The 27,498-nt window shown below is 46.1% G+C and overlaps 3 protein-coding genes and 1 pseudogene across 5 annotated transcripts; 1 reads left to right on the top strand and 3 right to left on the bottom strand.

Annotated features, from left to right (window-relative positions):
* Positions 1–438: 438 nt before the first annotated feature.
* On the bottom strand, positions 439–2,100 carry LOC4351285 (uncharacterized). 2 transcript variants are annotated; one of them, XM_066306475.1, is made up of 2 exons: positions 1,961–2,100; positions 439–1,750 (listed from the first exon to the last, which is right to left on the bottom strand). In XM_066306475.1, exon 2 carries the CDS (start codon positions 1,726–1,728, stop codon positions 559–561), a length of 1,170 nt encoding a protein of 389 aa, XP_066162572.1. In that variant the 5' UTR covers positions 1,729–1,750; positions 1,961–2,100; the 3' UTR covers positions 439–558. The 2 variants fall into 2 exon arrangements, with proteins under 2 accessions (XP_066162572.1, XP_015618590.1); XM_015763104.3 differs by having other exon boundaries at positions 439–1,730.
* A 13,441-nt stretch (positions 2,101–15,541) lies between these two features.
* LOC4351284 (putative pentatricopeptide repeat-containing protein At3g08820) lies at positions 15,542–17,951 on the top strand. The gene has a single exon (NM_001423294.1). The coding sequence runs from the start codon at positions 15,575–15,577 to the stop codon at positions 17,510–17,512; it is 1,938 nt and encodes a 645-aa protein (NP_001410223.1). The 5' UTR covers positions 15,542–15,574; the 3' UTR covers positions 17,513–17,951.
* A 543-nt stretch (positions 17,952–18,494) lies between these two features.
* LOC4351283 (probable staphylococcal-like nuclease CAN3) lies at positions 18,495–22,910 on the bottom strand. Of its 2 annotated transcripts, none has more exons than NR_186806.1 (8): positions 22,617–22,910; positions 21,879–21,934; positions 20,592–21,013; positions 20,272–20,459; positions 19,776–19,832; positions 19,521–19,680; positions 19,346–19,414; positions 18,495–18,831 (listed from the first exon to the last, which is right to left on the bottom strand). NR_186806.1 is itself a non-coding variant. In NM_001423295.1 (8 exons), the coding sequence occupies exons 2-8, from the start codon at positions 21,879–21,881 to the stop codon at positions 18,712–18,714; spliced, it is 708 nt and encodes a 235-aa protein (NP_001410224.1). In that variant the 5' UTR covers positions 21,882–21,934; positions 22,617–22,870; the 3' UTR covers positions 18,495–18,711. The 2 variants fall into 2 exon arrangements, 1 of the variants encoding a protein (NP_001410224.1); NM_001423295.1 differs by having other exon boundaries at positions 20,592–20,702; positions 22,617–22,870.
* Positions 22,911–23,966: 1,056 nt separating this feature from the next.
* On the bottom strand, positions 23,967–27,120 carry LOC9269997 (cation/H(+) antiporter 15-like; annotated as a pseudogene).
* Between the last annotated feature and the right edge of the window lie 378 nt (positions 27,121–27,498).

Raw genomic sequence — 27,498 nt, 5'->3', positions numbered from 1 at the left:
AGAGATGGGCAAAAGATATCAATTATACCCATCTTGTTACATATTGATTGAAAGGACTACCTATACATTTGTCAACAAATTTTCTTTAAAAATTTGACAGATATAATTATAGTATAATCGTAGTGTAATTATACTATATAACTTGTATGTAATTTTGAAGTGTGGGGAGATGGCAAAGGCATGTTACATCCCCCACCCCCAACACACACACGAGTGCTTATTCGTGTGCACACATTTATGCTACTTCCTGAGTTCAATTTTCCGCATTGCTGTAGGCTAGCATGTGAACTAGTCGTTTACAAGATTCTGAACTCATACTGCCCCGGTTTGTAAACCATGAACATTGCAAACCTCAAATTTCACGTATTGAGTAAGGCTAAGCTTTGGATAATTTGGATATTCTTATGGATTAAACTGATTAAAATTAGCGCAGTGTTATAATCCCTTACCATATCTCTGTGCATTAAACTGATTAAAATTAGCGTAGTGTTATAATCCCTTACCATATCTGTGCATTTTTTACACATCCTGCTTCTATGGAACAATGCTAGGTTAGATTCAGATAACCCATTCAATATTATAGCTGTTGAAGGTGTAGAAGATGGACTTGTGCTTGATCATTTGGATCTGCTCTTGACCATCCTTACCATTGCGGCGCACCATATGCAGGCCAGTGAAGACAGCAAAATCCGTAGGGATGACATGAGAGTCAACAGTATAGTCGTCGTCGTCATCGGAATCATCTAGGAAAGCAGCAGCAGCAGGCATATTGGAACGAAAGATCTTGGCAGCACAAAATCTGCCAGAGCCGAGGCTGATGAGGTTGAGCTTGGAGGGCGACCAGGATTTAGGTATGTCGAGGTCAAGCCAAGTTTGCAGGACATCGGGTGGGTGCAGATGGGCGTTGGAGAGATCAATAGCACAGAGGTTGTAAGGGTGTCGGGCAGAGAGTCCAAACCAGAGATTGAGGTCGGGCACATACTGAGCTCTGCCATAAAACGGCATCGTCCAGTAGCCAACATGGTGCCATTCACCGGTGAGTGTGTTGAAGGCATGAGTGCCGCATTCGGGGGCGGTGGAAGAAACAAAGATGGTGGAGCCAACCACCGTACAGGAGACAAGGTTGGCGTGGGTGTAGCTGGCAGAGGGGAGCGGCGGCAGAGGGAGCCAGGAAGGGGCCCTCTCATGGAAGCCCCTAGAGCCGTAGTTGAGCACCTCGAAGCAGCAATCGCTGGTGAGAGGATCGGCGGTGGGGCTCATGACGTAGAGGCCGTCAGGTTCTTGGGGAGCGGCACGGTCGACAGGGAGGGAGATGGCGCCGCGGCCCTTGTTGGATTTGAGGGAGGGGAACTTCACCACGGAGTAGGAGACGGTGTCGAATAGCAGGGTGTGCCCGCTGTTATCCACGGTGAGGATCTTGTTCTCATCGTCGCCGAGGAGGGTGGCCAACTCCAGATTCCTGCTGCTGTGCTCGTATGTCGGGGACGCCTGGAAGTTGATCATCGGACTCGGAAACTGCCCGAATCGCTCCATAAAGTGCAGGCCTGGATGCCTCCTACCCTCATGCTCCTTGTACGCCTTCACTTCTTCTTCCGACTTGGCCGTTGCTGCCTCTGCTGCTCTTCTTGATGGGTACAAGAGGCGATTCGCAGGCACGCGCCGCAGCGAATACAGGCCATCGCGATTGCTCTCCACCACCAGGTTCAGAAATCGTCGGGCCATGCCCATCCCTTCTCAACAACAACAACAACTACTACTACAACTTAAGGCCAGCATAGGATTGATTATTGCTCAAAGAGAGATACATCTAGGGAAAACAAAACAAAACGAAACGAAACGAAATGCAATGCAATGGAAAGAGCAAGAGCAAATTCAGCACCAGCACTAGGGTGGGGTGTGCTCTCAATCTAGGATCGCAGATATGCCTTTGTCAATCTAGGACAATCAGGATGCAGATTACCGGCGGCCGATCGTCGAGCAAGTTTGATGGAAAGCTGATCTGCAAGGCTGATGATGGGTCTCCCCAGATCTACACCGGAATTGAAGAAGGCAGCAGTAACAACGGCGGCGGCGGAGCCTTAGCAACCCCTGGGATGGATTAGGTCAAGCCGCCTGCTCGTGCTAGCTTTCAGGGGTTCCTCTGGGCCATGGGCCGTCGGCCCAGAGACTTTCTTGTGGAATGGTGGTCATTTTTCTTCCCGAACAAGTTTAGTTTAATCCCTCAATATACGTCGAGTTTAACTCGTATCCCTAAAAAAAATAATCTGACATAAAGCATAAACTCGTATCCCTAAAATAAATAATCAGACATAAAGCGTTCCCTAACTTATTAAACCAGTGTAAATCAAGTCCCTCACAGGGTTCCCAAAACTGCCGGCAATAAAAGAAAATCCACGGTAGCCTCCTTAAATTCAATAAATTTTAAAATTGATTTAAAATTTTCATAAATTTTATACGGTTTGCCACGGTTACCGCGCGGTAACCGTGCTTACCGCTGGGGCGCGGTAACCCCGGCCCCGGCGGTTTGGGAACCCTGGTCCCTCAACAGTATTAAGAGCATCCATAATGTATAGTTCATGTAAGGGTACTAGAGATGGGACACATCAATTATATGGTAATTAGATGGGACTATTTATCATATATCTTAGTTAATCTAGTTTGTTAATTCGATTTACTTATATCGGCTGAGATTCACTTTAAGGTTTATGTCGGTATCGGCTAAAATCACTTTACCAGATTAGATTACCAAAGGTATCTACCACCCTGAGAATCAGTCAAGGGCTTGACTTGATTATCTACATATTATGTTTATTTTCATACTTAGTGCTGCATCAGTACATTCGATCTACTAAGTCATTCTTAGAACCATAATCTCTAGCCTGGTTATTGATTTCCAATAAGAGTTTCATCGGGGTTTCAGCCGATAAGTTATCTGGACGTTGCATCGGTTTACAACTATTGCATATAAGTTGGATTTAGCCAATGACAACAAAGGTTTCACTGTTTATCTAATCTTATGGATTTTATGACATCGGACTTCCAGGCGATGTATGCTTTAACTTTCGGATCAGTGATTATTCTATCATATCATTATTGGCCGATTGGTTTATAGTGGATTATATTATTGTTATATTATATTATCATCAGCCGATTGCTTTTATTACATTAAGATTTGGACCTACACTGGAGCTAAGCAGATCCCCAGGCCATTATGTTCGTCGACTTAGTTCGTGCCAACACAGTTCCGGCACCATCGGCCGAGCACAGATTTTTCGTCAACAATGATTAAACTTACTGGTACGTCCGCATCTCATCAAGATTTAGACCTGTACTGCAGTTAAGCTGATCTTCCAAATCGTTGTGTTCGTCAACTTAGTTGGTACCAATATAGATTTGACACCATCTGGCCGAAGACGGATTTTTCGTCGACACAAGCATGCTAGGATCTGTTCTAGTGTGTATTCAATGTTCAATGCGCATTTCGCCTCCCGCTACCCTACCACGTTGAACCGTCATAAAAGGATGTACTCCTGGTGCTCCTCCACGTCATGTGCTTCGTGTAGTACGCTAATGCATGCTCTTCTAGTTTTTCCACTGAGACACGTGCCAGGATTTGGCTATCAACCTCTGCATGGTGCTTAGCTTCGGATTCCCCATCATCATCGGCTAGCTTGTACATGGTGTACGGTCCGCTTACCCAGGTGGAGAAATCCTTTGTAGTCCCGGTTTATAACCCCCCTTTAGTCCCGGTTTCCAAACCGGGAGTACCAATCCGGGACTAAAGATCGCTATCTTTAGTTCCGGGTGAAATAACCGGGACTAAAGATCGATCTTTAGTCCCGGTTGGTAACACCAACCGGGACTAAAGATGGCTCAGCCGGGACACGTGGCTGAGCCATCTTCTGGCTGAGCCATCTTTAGTCCCGGTTGGTGTTACCAACCGAGACTAAAGATCGAGCTGACCTTTTTTTTTTCATGGCCCTGTTGTTGCATGGTTTATATATATATATATATAAACCATGCATATATATGATTCAATACATATATATATATATATATATATATATATATAAATATATGACCAAAATATATTTATATTATAGAAAATGTGTACACATGCATATAGAAACATATGTAGTCATGTATTAATTACAATCCATTATATGTCCTAGCTAGCTACGATTTCGACGTAGTAGTACTCGCTGCTAGCTCAGAAGCTAAGGACCGGTGAATTGTGTTTCCGTCGTAGTAGAATTCACCCTTGGGATCAAGGATTTCTTCGTTGATGAATCCCATGAGTTGTTCTTGAACCGCCGCGATAAATTCCTTGTGTGTGGTCAGGTTATCCCTCATGCGAATAAACTATATGAATGTATGAAATTGATTAGAAATTAAACAAGAAATCGCTACGTAATGAAAATTTGAATTTATTTGTACGTACATCGAGCTCTCTTGTGGTGATGATTTGGTCTGCAAGGCAGTGGCAATACTCGCACACGTAATAGCCGCACAAGTTAGTTCCCTGCTTTTGCTTTGCGCACTACAAATAAATGACAAACAACGAGAGATCTAATTAATATACACTTGTATGTATTTGAATCGGAGAAATATAAATGTAGAGCATGTGTACTCACAGGAAATTTGAACTTCCGCCTAAGTCTTTCTCTCCATTTGCCGCGGACCAAATGACAGAACCGATACCAAGCCCTACATGGAGTTTAAAGCTATGATTCGTAGTAGCAATTAACATAACAAGATTTTCTTAATTAACAAAGGAACTTATGACGGTACCTGTCTATAAGTTCGAAAACCTTGTCAAACGTAGACTCTTTTTTATCCATTGAGTCATATACGTTGACGGTGCAGGCCTCCAGGTCGAAGAGTAAAAGCACCCAGTGGAATCTGCAATGTGCGTGGGATGCATTACATATGAAACACTTAGCAAGTTCGTACGGGAATGAAATTTGGTATGTAGGAAGACAGTAAAATTAAACTAACTCTGTGTTGTATGGCAACAGTATGAACGTCTTGTAATGCTGCGCCTTCAGGAGATGGACGAGATTGTCCTCTGTTTCTTGTGGATATTGGTCGAGCATTGCGACGTTTACTTTCCGAGGGTCGATGAATCTAGTATCGAAAACCCTCCGCCGTCGGGCCCTTTGAATCTCCATTCTACAACGATAAAAGGGAGTATATTATTTTCTATAGTCTACTTATATACAAGGATCTAATTAATTAAAGGAGACGTATAGTAAGAAATCTAACTGAACGATATACTTACAAAATCCAGCAACTCATAATAGAGACGTCGAGGGCGTCCAGCTGGTATAGTTCGTAGATTCCCCTGAAATTGATCCAGAGAATGTCATCTCCTTGCAAGAAGTCCGTGTCCCTGATTCTCGCTCCGATCATCTCTCTACCGGTGGCGCTCATCTCCATGTACAACTGATGGAACTTGTACATTTGTGTGGGTAGGGACTGCAGCAGCTCAGGCTTGACAAGCGGTTTACCGAGTTCGTACATGTATTTCACTTCCGCCTTTTCGATTGGTGCGACTCCTAGCAATTGATCCGTAGTTAGACCGGTGTCAGTAATAAATTGTTCTATCGTCATTTCTTTACCGGTCACCAACGGCTTGATCTCCTGGTTTGGTTGCTCTCCAAGCTGAGGGACTGGTGTGGACTTTCCAGAAGATGCTTTCTTCAGCGTTCGCTCATAGTCCGATAGCTTGATGGCCTCCTTGACAGATGCAGACATACCCCTGAAGAAGTTCCTGACACTGGGGTCTATAGGAATCTTCTTTTCTGGACTTCGAGGCTTGAATTGTCTCTTGACTTCTGATGCAACGTAAGCGTCAAGCTCCTCTTGCGTGCAATCGTACCCCGGGTCCTTGTTCTTGGCGGCGTCAACTTTCGCCTTCTTCGTTGCCCTTGTGTGGGCAGGCGGTGGAGCTGGGGGGGCCCTTGACTTTGAAGGTGCCGGAAGAGGAGCTTGCGGAGGAGTAGGTGTAGGAGCACGAGGAGGAGTCGGTGCAGGATCCTGAGGAGGAGTCGGTGCTGGAGCCTGAGGTGGAGACGGTGCTGGTGGAGCATGAGGAGGAGACGGTGCAGGATCCTGAGGAGGAGATGGCGGAGCCGGAGGAGATGGTGCACGAGACGCCGCTTGTCGCCCAGGGAGGAGGATGTACCGCCTGCGCCATAGAATAATGGCATGGCTTGTGTCTCGTAGATGCGTCTCACTGTCTCCTCCAGGGTAATCCAGCTCGAGGTCCTCGTACGCGCCTTCGACCAACTCAACTTCGACCTTCGAGTATCCTGCTGGAATCGGCCTGCAGTGGTAAGTACCTGAAGGGTCCGTTAGGATGGCCATGCCCGACGCCACCTTCATGTTGTGAGAGATTATTTATTAGTAATCAACATATATAAGCAGCAACTAGCGGAATGGCTAAATCTTACCTTTATTGATAAGTTCTTTAAAGGAATATGCAGCTCACATGGTGTCCGCTGAGTGATGTCATCAACGGGACAGGTCGATTCGTCCTGTGTTTGCATGGCGTCCATGCTCTGTGATCCTACCTGCCCCGTTGAGGCGCAGCTGCTACGGTTTCCTGACGGGCTCACCATTGCAGGAGGAATGGTCGGCTGGGGATCATGGGACCGATGTGCGGCCATGCGTTCATCAACCTTCCTTGCCACCTCCTCTTGCATGTTGAGTTCGTAGCTCGATACCCGGAACTCTAGGTCTGCAATCTTCGCCTCGGTATCTCTCTTGCTCCTCATCCGACTCCTGTACGTGTGGATGTCCTCCTTGAAACCAATCTTCCAAGGAATCACCCCTTTCCCTCGTGTTCGTCCTGGATGCTCTGGAGTCTGCAGGGCGAGTGTCAGCTCGTCCCTATCTCTGTCTGGTCGGAACGTGCCCTGAGAGGAGGCTTCCACTGCATCTGTTAGTCGTCGCGCAGCCTCTCGTATCTGATCGCCGAAGACCAGTGAGCCATCAGCTGGGTTGAGCGTTCCACCGTGAGCATAGTACCAAAACTTCGATCGTTCCGGCCAATTGGCTGTTGCCGGTTCGATACCCCTCTCAATCAAGCTAGCCTCCATCTGCTCCCACTTCGGCATCGCGACGCTATAGCCTCCTGACCCCAAGTGGTGATGGTACTTCTTCTTGGCGGCATTTTCTTTGTTTCTTTCCATCATCGCCTGCCCTTGTTCACCTGTCTTATATGCAACGAACTCGTCCCAGTGATCCCTTAGCTTTGGGAATGTGTCGAAGTTCGGTGTCTGCCCCTTCAGTATATACTTCTGGTACAGATCTCCCTTGAAGCTCTGAAACTGTTCTGCCATTTTCTTCAGAGTCCACCTTTTCACTTTGTCCTCTGTACCCGCAGGAAGGGTGAATGTCTCGAGCATTGTGGTCCACAGCATCTCTTTCTCCGAATCTGGGACAAAGCTCTCATGATCTCCGCGTGCCCTTGTTCTTCGCCAGTACACCGTACTGACAGGCACGTTATCCCGCACAACCCAACCGCTGTGACGTACATAGTTCTTGGCGGCTTCGGCCGGGGCACTAGGACGTCCATCTTCTTCCACTTCCGTTATGATGTGCCGACCCTCAAGCTTCTTCGCTGCACCTCGTTGCCCGCATGCCCTCTTCTGTCCAACGGAGGGTTGACTACCACTAGCCTCCTCCTCCTGGTTCCCCTCCACATCCCTTTCCACGTGCCCCTGCTGGTTCCCCTCCGCATCCCTCTCCACGTTCCCTTCCTCGTTCAAGTACTGGTTTGGATCCTCGTTCCCCTCTTCTTCATTCCAGTACTGGCTGCTTCCCTCCGCGATTGTATCGTACAATATCTGTTCCTCATCGCGGTCAGCCATCTGTTGATACAAGAAACATCTGCTAAGTCACGAGACATTTATGTTTTAACAATCTAAGTCATGTATGCTAAGTGTAAATGTCGTACATTAGAACCCTACACAACCTTACGTGCTAAGTCTAATTACAAATCGTGATATAAGCTAAGTCTAGGTGACGTATATTATACAACCCTAGCTAGTAAATAATTATATACTAAGTCTAATTACAAATAAAATAATATTATATTAAAACTCAAATAATATTACATGCTAAGACTAAAATAGTCATGTATATGCTAAGTGTTTCGTGCGTATATGCTAAGTCTAATTAAGACTACAATAGTCAATTGCTACTTGTCGCACCAATTCCGTAGTCAATAATTACATACTAAGTCTAATTACAAATAAAGTAATCTTATATTAAAACTCAAATAATATTACATGCTAAGACTAAAATAGTCATGTATGCTAAGTGTTTCGTGCGTATATGCTAAGTCTAATTAAGACTACAATAGTCAATTGTTAGGAGTCGCACCAATTCCGTAGTCAATAATGTCATACTAAGTCTAATTTGCAATAAAATAATCTTATATTAAAACTCTAATATATTAAAACACTACACAATCTTATATGATAAGTCTAATTACAGGTCTAATAATCTTAATTAATTGCATTACAAATATAACAATCATTTATATTATTACGTCACTTGCCTGCTCCAATTCCTTCTAGAGCTAGCTCTTCCACTCAGGCTTGACGGACGACTCCGACAACACGTCTTTTCTGCAAGATACAAAAAGATGTATTAGGATAAATGCGAAGTAACATATATATATATATATATATATATATATATATATATATATATATATATATATATATATATATATATATATATATATATATATATATATATATATATATATATATATATATATATATATATATATATATATATATTGCATTTCACGTTCACGTTCGTTCGCTCGTTCTCGTTCACGTTCTCGCGGCAACGTACGTTGACGTGTTCGTTCTCGCTCTCGTTCGTTCGATCGTTCTCGTTCTCGTTCGTTAATGGCGGTGTGGCAGCATCGGGGCGGCGGTTGGCGCGGCGGCGTGGCGGCGGCGGCGGCGGCGTGGCGACGGCGGCGGCGGCGTGGCGTTGCGGGGCCATGGCGGCGGCGGCGTGGCGTGGCGGCGGCGGCATTGCGCGCGCGGCGGCGAAGGCGGCGGCGGCGTGGCGACGGCGGCGGCGGCATGGCGTTGGCATGCGGCGGCGGCGTTGCGCGGCGGCGAAGGCGGCGGCGTGGCGCGTCGTCGTCGTGGCGCGGTGTCGTCGTGGCGCGGCGTCTCGTGGCGGGCGGCGCGATGCAGAGAGATCGAGATCGGAGAGATCGAGATGCATGAAGGGAGATCTGGCGGCGGCGGCTCTCACCCCAGAGATGCGGCGGCAGCGGAGGAGGCGGAGGCGGCGGCGAGGACGACGAGCTCGAGACGACGGCGAGATACGGCGGCGTCGGCGCGGGGATTTGCCCTAGGCAGTGGCGGCGAAGGAGAGAGGCCGAGAGAGATCGATCGGCCGAAAACGTCTAAGTGTTGGTGAAGAAGACGAGGGCGCACCGGGAATATATATACCCTTGGATCTTTACTCCCGGTTGTTGAGAACAACCGGGACTAAAGATATCTTTAGTCCCGTTTGTTGAGAACAACCGGGAGTAACAACCGGGAGTAAAGATCTTTTCTTTACTCCCGGTTGTTCTCAACAACCGGGAGTAAATATCTTTTCCCGCTATTTCGAAATTCTTTTTAAACCCGGTTAGGGTTAAGAACCGGGACTAAAGATTATAGCACTGCATATGATTTTCGCTTACATATGTGTTTATAAAATAGAAGTTAATGCATTAACATTATTTAAAGTACAAAGATTAATGAAAATTACTTCGAAAAATTATTTTTGTCTGTAATAAATTAAGTGGATAAATCGTAATAAGCAAATATATGACTTATAATTAATAAAAATTCCAATAATCATATATACTTAGCATATATATGAATGATATTATTATATTGGTAAAAACTCTAATTAAGATATGTATGTACATACTACATGATTTAAAATTAATAAAAATTGTAATCATCATATGTACTTAGCGTATGAATTATATTAAATTAAATGCTAAAAACTCTAATTAACATATGTAAATGCCACATGCATGATTTAAACCTTTTAAAAATTCGAATAGTCATATATAAGTAGCATATGAAAGATAGTAAATTAAATTGTGAAAAACTTTTAAAAATTGTAAGTATCACATATGAAATTAACATACATATGAAATTGCCACCTGTGTGATTTAAAACTTTTAAAAATTGTAAGTATCACATATAACTAGCATATACATGATTTAAACTTGTTGAAACCTCTAATAATCGTGCGTAATTAACATATGCCATACATCAATTGATTTATATGGATAATCAATAAATCCAAAATAGTTTACATCGTGTACACAATAATTACGGCATTACATCGGCAGTGACGGTTGACCGCACGTACTTTCTCCTCACTATTGTTCCCTCCTTGTAATCGCTGCGTGAGTAAGGGGTGTCTTCATTTGATAGGAGGATGCTAGGGTCAATCGTCACCGTGAAAGGGGGTTGCCCATCCAACTGATCGTAATACTCGTCAGTCTTGTCCTCAACTCCGACGATTTTTCTTTTGCCTGGGAGAACCACTTGACGCTTAGGTTCATCAGGCCCTCTGCCCTTCTTTCCTTTGCTAGACATGTCCTTCACGAAAAAAACTTGCGTTACATCATTGGCAAGGACAAAAGGTTCGTCCGAGTATCCAACCTTGTTAAGGTCAACAGTTGTCATCCCACTGTCATCAATCATTACGCCTCCACCAGTCAACCTAACCCATTGGCACCGGAACAGAGGAACCTTGAGAGGACCATAGTCAAGTTCCCATATGTCTTCGATGGCACCGTAATACGTGGCAGTTGTTCCATCGTGTCCCATGGCATCGACACTAACAGCGCTGTTTTGGTTCGTGCTCTTCATGTCTTGGGCTCTCGTGTAGAATGTGTACCCATTGATCTCATATCCCTGGAATGTCGCGATCGACCCAGACGGTCCCCTCGCCAGGAAGGCAAGTTGTTGGTTGATCGACTCGTTACCCATGAGATGTTGTTGTAGCCACGCGGGGAAAGTATCAATGTGATGCCGTGTAATCCATGCATCGGACTTACCGATGTTCCTGGCGCGAACTAGAGCCAAGTGCTCCTCGATGTAAGGAGCTACCAATGAAGAGTGTTGCAGAACAGTGAAATGGGCTTTACGGAATAAATTGTTGTCTACCGTCGTTATTGCTTTCCTTCCGAGAGTTCCCTTTCCCCATAGTCTCCCTTCATGGCGTGATTCAGGTATCCCGATTGGGCGAAGGTCTTCGATAAATTCTACGCAAAATTCGATGACCTCCTCTGTTCCATAACCCTTGGCGATGCTTGCCTCTGGACGAGCACGGTTACGAACATACTTATTCAGAACGCCCATGTACCTCTCGAAAGGAAACATGTTGTGTAGGTACATAGGCCCGAGAATATGGATCTCTTTAACAAGGTGACAAAGCAGATGCGTCATTATATTGAAAAATGAAGGTGGAAATATCAACTCAAAACTGACGAGACATTGCACCACTTCATTCTGAAGGGCTTCTAATCTATCCGGATCGATGACCTTCTGCGAAATTGCGTTCATGAATGCACATAGCTTTGTTATTGTTGCCCGGACATTGTCTGGAAGGATACCCCTTATTACAACTGGTAGCAGTTGTGTCATCAACACGTGACAGTCATGAGACTTTAGGTTTGTGAACTTCTTCTCCTTCGTGCTTATTATTCGCTTGATATTCGTGGAGTATCCAGACGGTACCTTTATGCTCTCCAAGCATTCAAACATACTTTCCTTCTCTGCCTTGCTAAGAGTGTAGCTGGCTGGACTCAAGTAATGGCTTCCTTTCTCCTTTGGTTCCGGGTGAAGGTCGCCGCGTTGTTCCATATGCTTCAGATCATTACGTGCTTCCAGTGTATCTTTCGACTTTCCGTATACACCTAGGAAGCCAAGAAGGTTTACGCAAAGGTTTTTAGTGAGGTGCATCACGTCGATTGCGTGGCGTACGTCCAAGAATTCCCAATATGGTAACTCCCAAAATATAGAGTTCTTTTTCCACATCGCCGCGTGACCATCTTCGCTCTCTATATGCTGGCTTCCAGGCCCCTTTCCGAACACTACTTTAAGATCTTTAACCATAGCAAACATTGTTTTCCCGCTGCGATGTTTAGGCTTCGTACGGTGGTCGGCCTTATGTTCGAAGTGCTTGCCTTTCTTCCGTACCGGGTGGTTTGCTGCAAGGAATCGACGATGACCCATGTATACAACCTTCCTACAGTGCTTAAGATACGTACTTTCTGTTTCATCCATACAGTGAGTGCAAGCCTTGTACCCCTTGTTGGACTGTCCGGATAGGTTGCTAAGTGCAGGCCAATCATTGATGGTTACGAACAGCAGCGCTCGTAGGTTAAACTCCTCCTGTTTGTCCTCGTCCCACACGGGGACACCTTCCTTCTTCCACAAATGTTTAAGATCTTCGACCAGTGGTCTTAGGTACACGTCGATGTCGTTACCAGGTTGCTTGGGGCCTTGAATAATAATCGGCATCATTATGTACTTCCTCTTCATGCATAGCCAGGGGAGGAGGTTGTAGATACACATCGTAACGGGCCAAGTGCTATGGCCGCTGCTCATCTCTCCAAAAGGATTCATGCCATCCGTACTCAAACCAAACCGTATGTTTCGTGCGTCCTTTCCAAATTCTTTAAATTTTCTGTCGATGTTTCGCCACTGCGAACCATCGGCGGGGTGTCTCAGCATCCCATCCTGTTGACGCTCTTCAGCGTGCCATCGCAACATTCTAGCATTCCCCTTGTTCCTGAACAAACGCCTTAGCTGTGGTATTATAGGGAAATACCACATCACCTTAGCAGGAATTCTCTTCTTTGTTAGCTGCCCGTCAACTTCTCCTGGATCGTCCCGTCTAATCTTGTATCGTAGTGCTTTGCAAACAGGGCATGCTTCTAGGTTCTCATACTCCTCACCGCGATATAGGATACAATCGTTCGGACATGCGTGAATCTTATGAACTTCCAGTCCTAACGGGCAGACTATCTTCTTAGCCTCGTACGTTGTCTCGGGCAATTTGTTTCCCCCCGGAAGAATGTTCTTGACGAGTTTCGATAAATCGCCAAATGCCTTGTCACTAACCCCATTTTTTGCCTTCCATTGCAACAACTCCAGAGTGGTATCCAACTTTTTGTGCCCCTGCTCGCAACCTGGGTACAACGAAGTTCTGTGGTCCTCCAATATCTTGTCCAATTTATGGGCCTCCTTTTCACTTTCGCAGTCCTCCCTGGCGTCCTGCAACATCTGACCAAGATCATCCGCAACGTCGTTACCATCAGCAGCTATTTCCTCCTCGCCCGTTTGATTTCCTTCAAATCCAACATACTGAGCAAAGTCCGGAATATTGTCGTCTTCCACTTCATCTTCTTCCATTTCAACACCTTGCTCTCCGTGGGATGTCCAACAATTATAGCTTGGCATGAACCCCGACTCAAACAAGTGGAAATGAATAGTCCTGGATGCAGAATACTCCTTCCGATTCTTACACTTATTGCATGGACAGCAAATAAAACCCCTTTGCCTGTTAGCTTCGGCCACTCTCAAAAAATAGTGCACGCCGTCAATAAACTCTTTAGACCGCCGGTCAGCGTACATCCATTGCCGATCCATCTACATGAGTCAAAAAAACCGTACACAAATAATTATTGTTACAATAATGACAGTCATACAATAATTATAAGATATCTTTATTCATACAAAAATCATAAAATATTACACCAAATAATTCTTAAAAACTATTTGTAAAGTTTTAAACTAATTTTAATGTGTTTTACTTCTTTTAATTTTCATTTTAGTTTGTTTTCTATTATTTAAGATTAACTTTCACTAGAGTTTTCCTTCTCAACTATTTTATAAAACCTTGTTTAGCAAATGAACTAAATTTCTATATATTCTTTCTTCCCCACACACATTTTCTCTCTCATCAACTTACAACTAAATTTTGGAGACAAAAAAAGTGTGCAAAACATAGGTGCAAATGTAGTATGACAAAAAAAAACATTGGAGGATGAAGTTGCAAACCTCTTAGGCACCTCCGATTTGTATGTAATCACCAAAATAAATTCAATAGAAATTTTGGCATGACCTCCCCTCTTTTTTGAAGAAATTTTGAAGCTTGCTCGGGCAGCTGGAGGAGGAAGAAGACATATATATAGGGGTGGGATTTTAGTCCCGGTTGGTAGCACCAACCGGGGCTAAAGATCACCGGGATCTTTAGTCCCGGTTGGTATTACCAACCGGGACTAAAGTTACGATCTTTAGCCCCGGTTGGTGTTACCAACCGGGACTAAAGATCCCGGGGGGGCCTGACAGGCACTGACAGCATTCGAACCGGGACTAAAGATGATCTTTAGTCCCGGTTGGTAACACAAACCGGGACTAAAGATCAAATATGCCCGTTACCCTTTTGAACCGGGACTAAAGATCATCTTTAGCCCCGGTTTTTATTGCATCCGGGACTATTGTGGAAATCGGCCGACCGACGAAAGATGGTTTCTCCACCAGTGTTAGTCGGAAGATCGTGCTAATCCCGGCGTCCACCAACAAGGACTCAAGGATAGATCGGCGAGGTGAACACAATGGCGATGACGTCGCAATGTGACAACAAAAATAGCAGCAGGGCGGTGGTTGCGAAGCCAGAGTGAGCTAGTGAGCTGTTCGACGTCGACGACGAACCGATGGTGGTGTCCGCGGTGGCTCCGCTCAACGTCCACGATGACACGCCATGGTTCATCGTCGGCACCGTGGGCCTCGGAGAGAGAAGGCTGCATCGTCGCCATCAGTGATGGAGCCAGGATAAAATTATAGCAGGGGCTAAACCAAAATGACCAAGAGCAACTAAGAAAAATTTAAGGTGGTTAAGACTTTTTTGGGCCTTCAACCTCAAACAAAGTTTATATTAGCCCCTCATCTATAAATATATGGATTAAAATTTTAGGGATATATTATGGGGGCTCTAATGGTATTTTAGGGGGTAGGGGGTCCCCCCCCCCCCACACACACGCTGTCTCCGTCCCTGGTCGCCATTGATGCGCCACCACTATCAATGAGAATCAAGGAGAAGGATTGTCTCATGTTAGACATGGGTTAATGAAATAATATCATTCATATCTTCTCATTCATTCCGAAATCAGAATAGGCAGTATGAGAAAATTCAGATCTGTTTTTTTTTTCTTCTTACTCCCTCCGTTCCATTTTAAGTACAGCAATGATTTTTTACGCCCAACTTTAACCGTCCGTTTTATTTGAATTTTTTTTAAAAAAAAATTTAAAACATAAGTCACGAGTAAAGTATTATTCATGTTTTATTATCTCATAGAAAATACTAATTATAAAAAAAATTAAATAATACGGACGATCAAAGTTAGATGTGGAAATTTATAGTTGGTACTTAAAATAGGAATGATGGAGTATTTGAAGAGACATTCCAAAATTTGACCAAATTTGTTCACTCGTTGACTGGCTTTGGCGCTTTATTTATGTCGGGCGATGCCATCAGGCGGCTACTCCTCGCCGGCGTCGCCCCCAGCAACCGCCCCCCGCCGCTCACCGTCAAGCTCCTCCACGCCCGCCTCCTCCGCCTCGACCTCCTCGCCGCCCTCTCCCCGCTCCTCCTCCGCGCCCTCTCCTCCTCCGCCCTTCACCTCCACGCGCTCCGCCTCCACTGCCTCCTCCCCAACCCCTCCCACCTCACCTTCCCCATCGCCCTCAAGTCGGCCTCCCGCCTTCCGCACCCTCTCCGCGCGGGCGAGCAGCTCCACGCGCGCTCCCTCAAGCTTCCCTCCCACACCAACCCCCATGTCCTCACCTCCCTCCTCACCCTCTACGCAAGATGCGGCCTCCTACACCGAGCCCAGAGGGTGTTCGACGAAATGCCACACCCCAGCACCGTCTCCTGGACCGCTCTCATCACTGCCTACATGGATGCTGGGGACCTCAGGGAAGCCGTCCATGTCGCAAGGAATGCTTTTGCGAATGGTATGCGACCGGACAGCTTCACGGCCGTGCGTGTCCTGACTGCGTGTGCTCGGGTTGCGGATTTGGCAACTGGGGAGACTGTTTGGAGGGCTGCCGAGCAGGAGGGGATTGCACAGAGCGTGTTCGTGGCCACTGCGGCGGTAGATTTGTATGTCAAGTGTGGGGAGATGGCAAAGGCGAGGGAGGTGTTTGACAAGATGCGGGACAAGGATGCAGTGGCCTGGGGCGCCATGGTTGGGGGATATGCTTCCAACGGCCACCCACGAGAGGCTCTGGACCTTTTCCTTGCAATGCAGGCAGAGGGAGTGAGGCCAGATTGCTATGCGGTAGCTGGGGCGCTATCAGCCTGCACAAGGTTGGGTGCATTGGATCTTGGACGGCAGGCAATCAGGATGGTGGACTGGGATGAGTTTCTTGACAATCCAGTCCTAGGGACTGCATTGATTGATATGTATGCCAAGTGTGGGAGCACGGCCGAGGCATGGGTGGTGTTCCAGCAAATGAGGAAGAAGGACATTATTGTTTGGAACGCCATGATCTTGGGGCTTGGCATGACTGGCCATGAAAAGACTGCATTTACCCTTATCGGTCAGATGGAGAAGTCCGGTGTGAAATTGAATGACAATACTTTCATTGGCTTGCTCTGCAGCTGTACACACACTGGCCTCATTCAAGATGGGCGACGGTATTTCCATAACATGACTAAGCTATACCACATCAGCCCTAGGATTGAGCATTACGGTTGTATAGTCGATCTGCTCAGTCGCGCTGGGTTGTTGCAGGAGGCTCATCAGCTTATTGATGATATGCCGATGCCAGCAAATGCTGTCATATTGGGTGCACTTCTTGGTGGCTGCAAGATTCACCGAAATGCAGAGCTTGCTGAACATGTATTGACGCAGCTCATTCGACTGGAGCCCTGGAATTCTGGGAACTATGTCATGCTCTCTAACATATACTCTAACAGAGGCAGATGGGAGGACGCAGCAAAGCTTAGATTGGACATGAAGGAAAAAGGGGTCGAGAAGGTTCCTGCATGCAGCTGGGTTGAGTTTGAAGGTAAGGTCCATGAGTTCCGTGTCGGAGACAAGTCACATCCTCTTTCAGATCAGATTTACAAAAAGCTCGACGAATTAGGATTGGAAATGAAAACCATGGGTTATGAACCAACAACAGAAGTGGTGATGTTTGATGTTGAAGATGAAGAGAAGGAGCACACACTAGTGCATCATAGTGAGAAACTAGCAATTGCATTTAACCTTCTCGTCACTGGACCAGGGGAGACCATTAGGGTCACCAAGAACCTCAGAGTTTGCAGTGACTGTCACACTGCAATTAAACTCATATCGAGGATAACTCATCGGGAGATCATTGTCCGAGATAACAATCGATTTCATTGTTTTAGAGATGGTTCTTGCTCCTGCAATGACTATTGGTAGAACTAGAAAGTAGACAACAATTTGTTGAGAGCTGTGATTGGTGGATAGAAGAGTATAAAGCAGATGATGATGGGAGAGTATAAACCAGATGATATTATGTTTGGAGGCACTTCTATGCTTCACTTCTTTTGAAATGCACAACTTTTAAAGCACAAATAAAGGATGGATTGCAGTTGCAGCTAAATATTCCTTCAAGTGCTTCATGATTTGTGCAATTATTTAAACAGAAAGGAATATATATCTCTTCAAGTGATTGGTTCCAACCAAGACACACACATGTAGGATAAACTATTTCTTCCCCTTCAGACAATCTGCACCGGTAATTGTTGATCCTTCTGATGCTTCTTTTGAATGTTGTACTTATTTTCATTCTCTTTTGTTCTACTGCTATATATGTTTTTGACTTCTCAACAGTGGTAATTATTGTGAAAACTTTTTCTGAAAATATGTTACTATCTCTAAACAAGAAGTAATTAAATAAAGTTGCATAGGCTAGTCTAACATGGCCCCTGGCAGATTTGACCAAATGCACACTGACCATAACGGTAGCGCAATCAAATACCATGTTTTGGATGACCTGCTCATGTGCTTTTGCCTTCAAGCCACGGAGCATTCGGACTGCTTCCTCCTCCTCTGAGGCGCCACTCCGCTTAACCTTCAAGTCTAGCACCAAGACGAAGATGCCACGCTTGACAATGGCAATCGCAAACCTCCTGTTAAGCTGGCACAGCTTGGCAATGGCAACACGCTCAATTGATTGACAATCCGCCCTCCATCGATCGAATCCCTCCTTCGGCTTTCAATCTTGTTTATTTGGTCATGGCCTTTTACCTGACGATCGAGCGAGGCTGTCTGAATAAGATACGGTTTCAGCTTCAAATAACAACCGTAGCTAGCTAGCTAGCTAGCTCAATTTTGCATATACAGCTTACTTCTCAACTTTGCTTTGCAGCAGAGAATCGGCCTTGTTGATCTTGTTTCTGAACAAAGCTCACTTGCATTGACCACATTTCACCTCCACATCACACGGCACAGCTGACTCCTGGATATATAATCTCTTTCGTACAACATAAACCACACATACATTTTGGCTTTTGGTTTCTGACACATTCATTGCAAGCAAAGCTACTCAACAACAACGTTACCCAATTACACATATATGCACATTTGTGGCCAAATGAGTGCTGGAGACTCAACTTTCAGTACACCTGAATGGCGTCCTGTCTTGCGTTGCGTTGGTCTCTTCTCCAATCCCATGGTTTCTCAGGATTCCCTGACGCCCAAAGCCCTCGGTTTGCAGCTTTTGCCTCTCTCTCCCACTACATAATCAGGGAATAAGTGAACAACCCTTTTTTACCCAAGTTAATTTCACTTTGGGCCATGTTTTATTGTCAAAGTTTCACTTTGGACCACCCTTTATCTAATCTTTTCACTTTGGACTAGGTAACTTTACCTTTGTTGCACAATGGACCACCCCAAAACACATTTTCATTTCTTCGATGACTTCGAGCAAATTGTTAACGACATGCCAGCAAACTTTCATACCTATATACATGACATACTTTTGTCGAAAGAGACGCTAGACATCACAAGCGAAAAGAGTTAGGGTAGTCCATTGTGCAACAAAAGTAAAGTTACCTAGTCCAAAGTGAAAAGATTACGTACAGGGTGGTCCAAAGTGAAACTTTGGTAATAAAACATGGCCCAAAGTGCAATTCACTCTTTTTAGCCAGAAATAACAACATATGTAAGCATGACTCGACAAAGTTTATGTAAAAGAAAATCTGTCAAAGAGCAAAACAAGTAACTACACAATATAGTAGAATCTCTTACTCTTGCAAACTCTGGGCGTTTATCATAAGTCTTGAAGTGCCATGCATGGCCATTCTTCAGCATTTGCTCCTGAAGGACTCAAAAGAGAGCACACAATTTCTCATAAGAGTTGAAGCAGTAAAATCATGATACATGTGGAGTTGTGGAGGTACTGATGAAATAGGTTATGTTTCACCTGAATGAACAAATTATTGCAATAGATATCACCAACGTAGCGCCCAAACTGGTCCAGATCATAGACATAAATTTTAACGCTCTTCCCACCAATTAGTTTCACCAATGCATTCCGTGATTCCCTCCCATATGGCATCTTAAGCTCCGGTGCATCAATTCCCCTTTAATATAGAAATTAGAAAAGATCATGCATTTCACACCTCACAGTAGTACATCAAATTTTTATTCGATCTAGAGGTGCAATGTAGATACCTACCTCATTCTTATTCTGTATTTCCTTGCGAGGACCTCATCATCTGAACAAGATATTATCCTGCTCATCAAAATTCATAGTAAGCCATGTTTTCCTGTGATCTCCAAGCAAAGCTAGCACATATATGTGATTAAACCAAATCGAACTGATGTAATTACTGTCCACATTTAATCATGAATAGCTGCTATAAAAATCTTCACAGTTTTGTTCCTAAAATGCATAAATGCATGTGTCAACTGCGTGGGGACAATGAGAGCATTTATATACATATCAAGGATTGTGTGTTAATTTTAATTATTAGAAGAAAAATCAATTTAATTTCTAAGCTCTGTTATTTTCCAGTGCCTACTATATTAGGCATCCTGCATTGTTCCATGAAAAGACAATATTCAGAAAATTAGGACAATAACTCTTGTATATAAAATTAGAAGATGCGGCATTCAGATATGCAATCTTGTGGTATTAACTGATAAGGATCAGAACATATCAGTTTCCATACTTGTATCCAGCTTCATCAAGGCTGCTTAGAAGAGCATCAGCACTCTGGTAATCCCTACATTTGCGTGCTTGAGTTCTTGCTATCACCAACTCATGCACTTCCAATGGCACATTTGCAGATTCCCTCGGATCTGTTGTGGAAACATATGCAGTAAATCCATCACCATCTCCAATGCACTTGTCATAAACCTGATAATATCAGTGATATGTGAGAGTTAGCATTTATTGACAATTATGTAAATCATTGTTCAACGTGTGATGTCGGATTCTTGGTGATAAACCTATTATTCAGAATAGTTGTAATAGTTGATCACACCGTACCGGCAAAGTGTTTAGCACAAACTGCACGCCCTCTGGTAGCGAGGATGGTTGGTAGTTTGACGATGCTGAGGGGAGTGATGGGATCGGAAAGTTGTAAAATTCAAGAATGCCCTGAGGGGAAACATAGTTTCTAGATGAGGTGAGTAGAGTATCTATAGCCAATTTAAGCAATAGAAATAATACAAATTGCAGTGAATTGCTTTGATTGATAATTTCAGTTTGTAAAAAATGATCCTTTGATTAATGAATTGTTCTGTGTTCTCTCAGATTGAACTATTCAGAATATCAAAATATAAAACGAAGTTATCTCCAAATCAGCTCTCTGGATCATATTAAGGGCTCTTGCAATTAGCTGAGCAGCATCTGCTGGTGTTTTTGGTGGCGGTGTTGTATTCTTATACGCCTCCAACAGTTTCTGGTACCTATTATTATTCCAATTAAGATATCAGATCAAACATTCGTTTGAAGTTTGTTCAGTGGAAGTTGTATTAATATCATATATACTAGCTGTTAATTGCAAGATTTGCCTAATACTTTTGCTTTGTGACAAACTGGTCATTACTGACAGTATAACATACCATTGGAACAAGAACCATATTATACATGCCTCTACGCTACTTGAAATTCTATCCTGCTAAAATATGTAAAAGAATTCAAGACCGAAACTTGTATGTCAACATGGCTGATTTCGAATTTAGCCTGAGTCTTCTAGAGAATGTACCAGAAATGTAGCCAAGAACACAATGTATCTTAATCAATTTCAACTGCCATGTGAATATGTAACTCTACATTTCGTTTGGTAAGAATTTTCTGAGTCCCAAACTCCAACCATTGCGTACTCTTATCCTCCTCTCTGTTTTAAGCAAGCTAGAAGGTTTTAGTTTATCAACACCTGAGGTAGCCTGGACAAATAGACCATACTAGTAGTGCATCAACTTTTGCTTGTATGTTTCAATGCTGTTCTTTTTTTATTTTCACCTTCTCAAATAAGGATTTGTCTACATATGAACGAGTATGGAACATCCTATCCTAGGATAGCAAATCAAAATCATTTAACCTCACAGTCATAAAATCATTTAGTAAAAAAGCCCAACTTAAGCTAGTACAACAGTAACCAATCATTTATTTATTTATTTATTTATTTTACAGCCTTAACTCATAAACCTTGATTCAATTAATCTTAGTATTAGAGGAATCAAAGCGATTTTGATATCAGTAGGTACACCAAACGTACAAAATCTTAAAAAAAATATCAACTCTACAAAGACTTTTAGAGCTGATCCATACCATTTAACCTGTGCTTTCCTGGATGATACAACGTGCTGACTGAGGCCATCAGGAACCTGATAATATGGAAAATGAATACTTACTTTATACATGTCTAATCATGGGAGAAGAACAGTAAATAAAAACTGGGAATAAAGGAGTAATTGAACTTGGCATGATGCGCCATTAGAATATGAACATGTTTGCAAGTGCTAACAGAAATGGTATTACCGCAATGCAGCATATTTTTTCAGTCCAGATACAAGATATTCATCACTATTCCAAAAGAAACAGAGGGGGAAAAAAGACGAAAGTGTGATTAAGGGAAAAAAAGACGAAAGTGTGCTTATAATCAGGTTGGTTTACGATACACTAAACCCCTTACAAAAATGACTGAATTAATCACATATAACAGGATAAATCCAATAAAAAGGAATATTGTAAGTATTGCTCTAGCTTCAGTAACAAAAGATTGGTTTCAATTGCAGAGGGGTTCAAGGCTGAGCAAAGTTACATATGTGATGCAATTAACACCTATAAATTTTCATACTCCAAACCCAATTTTTGCCATAGAACACACAACAGAAACCTTTGTACTGTAATTGGATAACCTCTAATTAGGATGTAAATGCATGCTGATAGATTAATGTCAGGCGTACAGTAACCTCTAATTAGTATAGTTGCAAACTGAATGAAAGAGGAAAGTGGGAGTAAGGGCATGTAGCTAGGAGCTAGGTGAGTTGCATGTGTAGAAGTTACCATGGATGTGGATTCGAAGTTGAGGAGGTCGTGCGCCAGGGCGGCGACGCCGACGGTGGACGGCGTGACGCCATGGGGGCCGAGAGGCTGCTGCTGGGGTGGAGCTGGGGGGGCTGCAGGTTGACCATGGTAGTGAGGAGGCTGGTAGTGTGGTCTGGAGGTTGGCTTGTAGTAGGGGTAGTGATCACCGCCATCGTCGTCTCCCTTGAAGCACCGGAGGATGTTCCCCATGGATGCTCCTCTATTGTTTCAGCACTCTACCCCGGGAGTTGCAGGCCTGAAGCTATAGCCTATAGCTGCTGCTTCACTTCTCCACTTGAACTCTACTCGGGGAAGAAAAGCAAAGAGAAAGGTGGTGACTTGTGGGTCCCACCGGCCTGCTACAAGTGGGAAGGAAAGGAGGAGACTATACTACACTACACTCTCTAGGCTTTGATTCAGGCTGTGTTTCAGTCCTTTTTCATCACATCAATCTGTTATACACACACAACTTTTCAGTCACATCATCTTTAATTTCAACCAAAATTTAAAGTTTGCGCTGAACTAAACACAGCCTCAGATAGCCTATCCATAATTGAACATCTATGATGGTTTGCCTGATGGACTCAATAAGTATAGAATTTAAAACAATACTAGTACTACATCCGTTTCAAAATAAGTGCAGCCGTAGAAATCCGTGTCCAATGTTTGATCGTTCGTCTTATTTGAAAAATTTATGAGAAAATTAAAATAAGTTAGTCACACATAAAGTATTATTCATGTTTTATCATCTAATAACAATAAAAATATTAATCGTAAAAAAATTTCAAATAAAACGAACGGTCAAACGTGAGACATGAACAGTGTAAAACTGCACTTATTTTGGGACGGAGGGAGTAGTAATTACCGTGTTTGGTGTTGGTGTTTTCATGTAGTCAAAGAAAGAATGACAATCAATCATACACAATAATATTGACATATCAGAATATAGTACTACTCCAGTATCTATAACAGCTATTGGTATTTCCAAATTTCAGTAAAAATTATCACCATTGGATATGTTTAAGATCCATAGACCTTCACCATCATCCTTCAGCTCCGGCTTCAGTTGAAATAGCCACTCTCTGTACTAGTAGGTCGGCACTGTACTTGATGTTCTCCTTTCCCCCGTGATTAAGGCGCAAGTTGTCGATGGCTCCAAATGCCATCGTCATTTGTGTTTGTAGCACCTACGTCATGTACTTGATCAGGATTACGACTTTGGGGATTAGTCAGGTTAGTGCATTGCCGACATTTTATTTTTTTGCACCAGCAGTCTAGCACAATAATACTCCATATTGTAGTCCTACCAAACACAGCCACGCTAGTTCATTACAAAAGAAGGATTTCTTTTTTAATTATTGAGATAACAGTCTGAACTCTAAAATGAGAAGTTCAGAGGTACACTTGAACACTTCACTCTACACCAACATGATGCATACTTGTACATATTCCTACGTGATAGAAATCTAGACGTACTGTGTCCAGTATCAAAGCAAGATTATGCAAGCCTAGGTACAGTAAAATAGAGATGATTGACAAAAATCCTAAAACACAATAATATTACAGCAGAGAAGAGAGGAGAAGAGCAGAGTGAATGAGGTAGTATATCCATTAATTTTGACAATTTAACCATTTGCAAAAACTATTTTTACAAATGAACCGTTGCCCAGACTTATTTCAAATCTGACCCTTTTGCTCAACGCCAAATCGTGTGGCGCTGAACTTAGACACCTCAGCGCCAAATGGCATGGCGCTAAATGTACGTTGGCACGCTGACTTAGTCTACCATCCGCCGTGGCACGGCATTCAGCGCCAGCTGAGCGCCACAAGATTTGGCGTTGAGCAAAAATGTCATTTTTGAAATAAGTTTTGGCAGCGGTTTATTTGTAAAAATAGTTTTTGCAAAGGGTTAAATTGTCAAAATTAATGTAGTATATCAGCATGACTAGCCAATTAAGTCAGTAATCGTCGTCGTTCCTGGTGGCGGCCTGCTGCTGGACGACGAGGATAGAGACCTTGGCCGCGAAGTCGGCGGAGGCAAGCATGTCGCCCAGCACTCCCAGCTCCGGGAACTCGCTCCACTCCGACAGCCCACTCGTCAGCGCCGCCGCCGACGACCCCTCCGCGCCGTCGCCGCCGCCCTCTCTCCTACCAACCACCAGCAGGTCGAACTTGTCGCTCATGGCGCGCACCACCGACGCCGTCCCCTCCCCGTCCTCCACCGTCTTCTCCACGTACGCCACCCTCTCCGCGCCCGCGCTGCTGTACCTCTGCCAGAACTCCTGCAGCGCCTCCTCGTCCCTCATCTCGTCGCGGCCCCCCATCCCCACCCAGTCCCGCAGCTTCAGCCGCACCACCGTCACCGCCACCAAACCGCACTCCGCCATCCGCGCCACGTACGCCAGCGCCTCCCGGTCGTCGGCGCCGCCCAGGAAGTAGAGCGCCACCCGCTGCAGCGTGCTGTTGGACGCCGTGGCGCACGCCGACCCCGCCGCCACCCCGTGGTCGATCAGGATGCCCACCGAGCACGGCGCGTACTGCATCACCGACCGGTTGATGCCGCGGATGGCGTTGTTGGCGGTGCTCCGGGCGCCGTCCGAGGACTTGTGGAAGGGGAGCAGGATGAGGTTGGCCTTGCGGCTGTGCGCCAGGAGGCACACGTCGTGCTGCATGCTGCTGTACGGCGACGCCACCACGTACGGGCTCACCGTCACCGCCCCCAGCGGCGCCTGCTGCTCGAAGTAGCGGAACGCGTTCACGATGCGGTCCGACGGCGTCGGGTTGCCGCAGCTGCTCCGGGACTTCCTGTGCGGCTTCAGCACGGACGCCGCGTGCCCCACCAGCTCCGTCAGGTGGAGCACGATCAGCGACACGGGGGCGTCGCGCGACGACCCCGACGCCTCGATCAGGTCCAGCAGCGGCGCCGCGTGGTCCTCGCTGAAGAGGCACGCCATCACCCGCAGCTCCGCGTTGGGCCGCGACCCCTCCATGGTCCGCCGCTTCGCCCGCGCGAACCTCCCCGACGGGTCGTACAGCAGCTTGATCAGCGGCGTCGCCACCGCCGTGATCACCACCATAGACAGCGTCAGCGTCGAGTAGTGCTCCGCCGTCGCCTTCATCGTGTCCCCCCAGTTGTTGATGGCGGCCACCTCCACGATGCCCCGGATGTTGAGCATCAGCGCCAGCACGGTGGCCTCCCGGAACGGCATGGAGAAGAAGAGCCCCGCCGCGACGCACCCCACCATCTTGCCCGCCACGCACAGCGCCACGAACAGCTCCACACGAACAGCTCCAGCGCGCAGAACTTCTCCTCGTGCTCCGCGCTGACGCCGATCATGCCCAGCTCCGCCAGGTCGGTGCGGTAGCCGGCGAGCGCCATGTAGACCGGGAGGAAAAGCGCGATGAAGAAGGAGTCGAGGCGCTCCGTGAGGGTGGCGCCGATGGGCATGCCGCCGGGGAGCGCGAGGCCCAGCATCATGGGGCCGATCATGAACTTGAAGCCGATGACGTCGGTGACGAGCGCGGAGAGCAGCGCGGAGATGACGACGAGGACGAAGGAGCCCTCGGAGAGGAGGTCCCCGGGCGGGGTGCGCTTGCGGGCGATGTAGCGGCCGGCGGGGCGGGCGACGAAGAAAACGAAGAGGACGAAGGCGGCGAAGGAGGCGAGGACCTTGGCGGTGAAGAGCGGGGACTTGGCCTGGGTGACGAGGAAGGCGGCGGCGAAGCAGGCGCGGAGGAACCAAGAGGTGACGTCGGTGATGAGGGAGGCGTTGAGGGCGACGCGGCCGAGCTCGGAGTTTAGGAGGTCGAGCTCGGCGAGGGCGTCGGCGACGACGGGGAAGGAGGAGAGGGAGAGGCGGACGGCGAGCTCGGTGATGAGGGAGGAGCCGCGGAGGTCGGCGGGGAGGGAGGGGCTGAGGGCGTGGAAGACGGGGAGGGTGACGGCGAGGGGGACGAGGGAGCCGGCGAGGCCGACGGCGAGGGCGCGGGCGGTGGGGCGGCGGAGGAGGGTGAGGTCGGTCTTGACGGCCATGGAGAAGAGGAAGAGGATGAGGGCGACGAGGGAGACGCTCTCGAGGATGTAGGTGCCGCGCTCGGAGAAGAGGGCGGTGCGGAGGTGGGGATTGCGGCCGAGGACGGAGGGGCCGAGGAAGATGCCGACGAGCATGTGGGTCACGAAGCGGCACTGGCCGAGGCGGCGGAGGACGTGGTGGGCGGCGGCGGAGAGGGTGAGGATGATGGAGACCTGCACCAGGAGGAGCGGGAGGGCGAAGCGCAGCGGCTCGTCGCCCAGGAACATCCCCTGCGAGTTCACCAGGTTGTTGTCGTAGCACGCCGCCACCACCGGCTTCACCGTCGACGCGTTTGCACCCGCCATCCGGACGATCAAACCAATGTCCTTCGATTCAATTCTTGTTAATTTAATTGTACGTTGGAATGAATGATCTAGCCGCAGCCGCAGAGGAGGAGCATTGCAGCGTCAGCAGCGTGCATGAGGGAGGGAAGCCATGATCGATGGAGGAGGTAGCCCTAGCCGTAGATTGCTAGCGTGTGGTGTGGAAGGTGCAGAGAGAAGAGGATGGCTGTTTTTAGTTGTGCGGATGAGAGGGCAATGCAAATAGACGGAAAGATCGACGATGCATGCAAATATGCAATGCAACTGAAGACCGCCATTGTTGATTGGAAGAAGAGGAAAAGGACGAGCTAGCCAAGCCTAGGTGGAAGTCAACAACTGGGCCCAGCAGTCAACCATCATCGTATGCACGCCAACTAGGATGGATAGATGGGCCACATGTATTCCATCGGGCAATAATCGGCCGCATGTTCATTCCGGCCCAACTAATAAGGGCCAGCATGTACG

Source organism: Oryza sativa, chromosome 12, assembly GCF_034140825.1.
Source record: "Oryza sativa Japonica Group chromosome 12, ASM3414082v1".
NCBI classification, from domain to species: Eukaryota; Viridiplantae; Streptophyta; class Magnoliopsida; order Poales; family Poaceae; genus Oryza; species Oryza sativa.
This window is presented reverse-complemented; position numbering and strand designations above follow the sequence as displayed.

What these genes read in the sequence shown, in the direction of transcription:
- LOC4351285 (XM_066306475.1), bottom strand. Translation starts at nt 1,728, where the DNA reads ATGGGCATGGCCCGACGATTTCTGAACCTGGTGGTGGAGAGCAATCGC.
- LOC4351284 (NM_001423294.1), top strand. Translation starts at nt 15,575, where the DNA reads ATGTCGGGCGATGCCATCAGGCGGCTACTCCTCGCCGGCGTCGCCCCC.
- LOC4351283 (NM_001423295.1), bottom strand. An exon ending in AAATACAGAATAAGAATGAG is followed by an intron (nt 19,681 to 19,775) that starts GTAGGTATCTAC and finishes TCTATATTAAAG; the next exon opens with GGGAATTGATGCACCGGAGC. An exon ending in AACGCCCAGAGTTTGCAAGA is followed by an intron (nt 18,832 to 19,345) that starts GTAAGAGATTCT and finishes CTGATTATGTAG; the next exon opens with TGGGAGAGAGAGGCAAAAGC.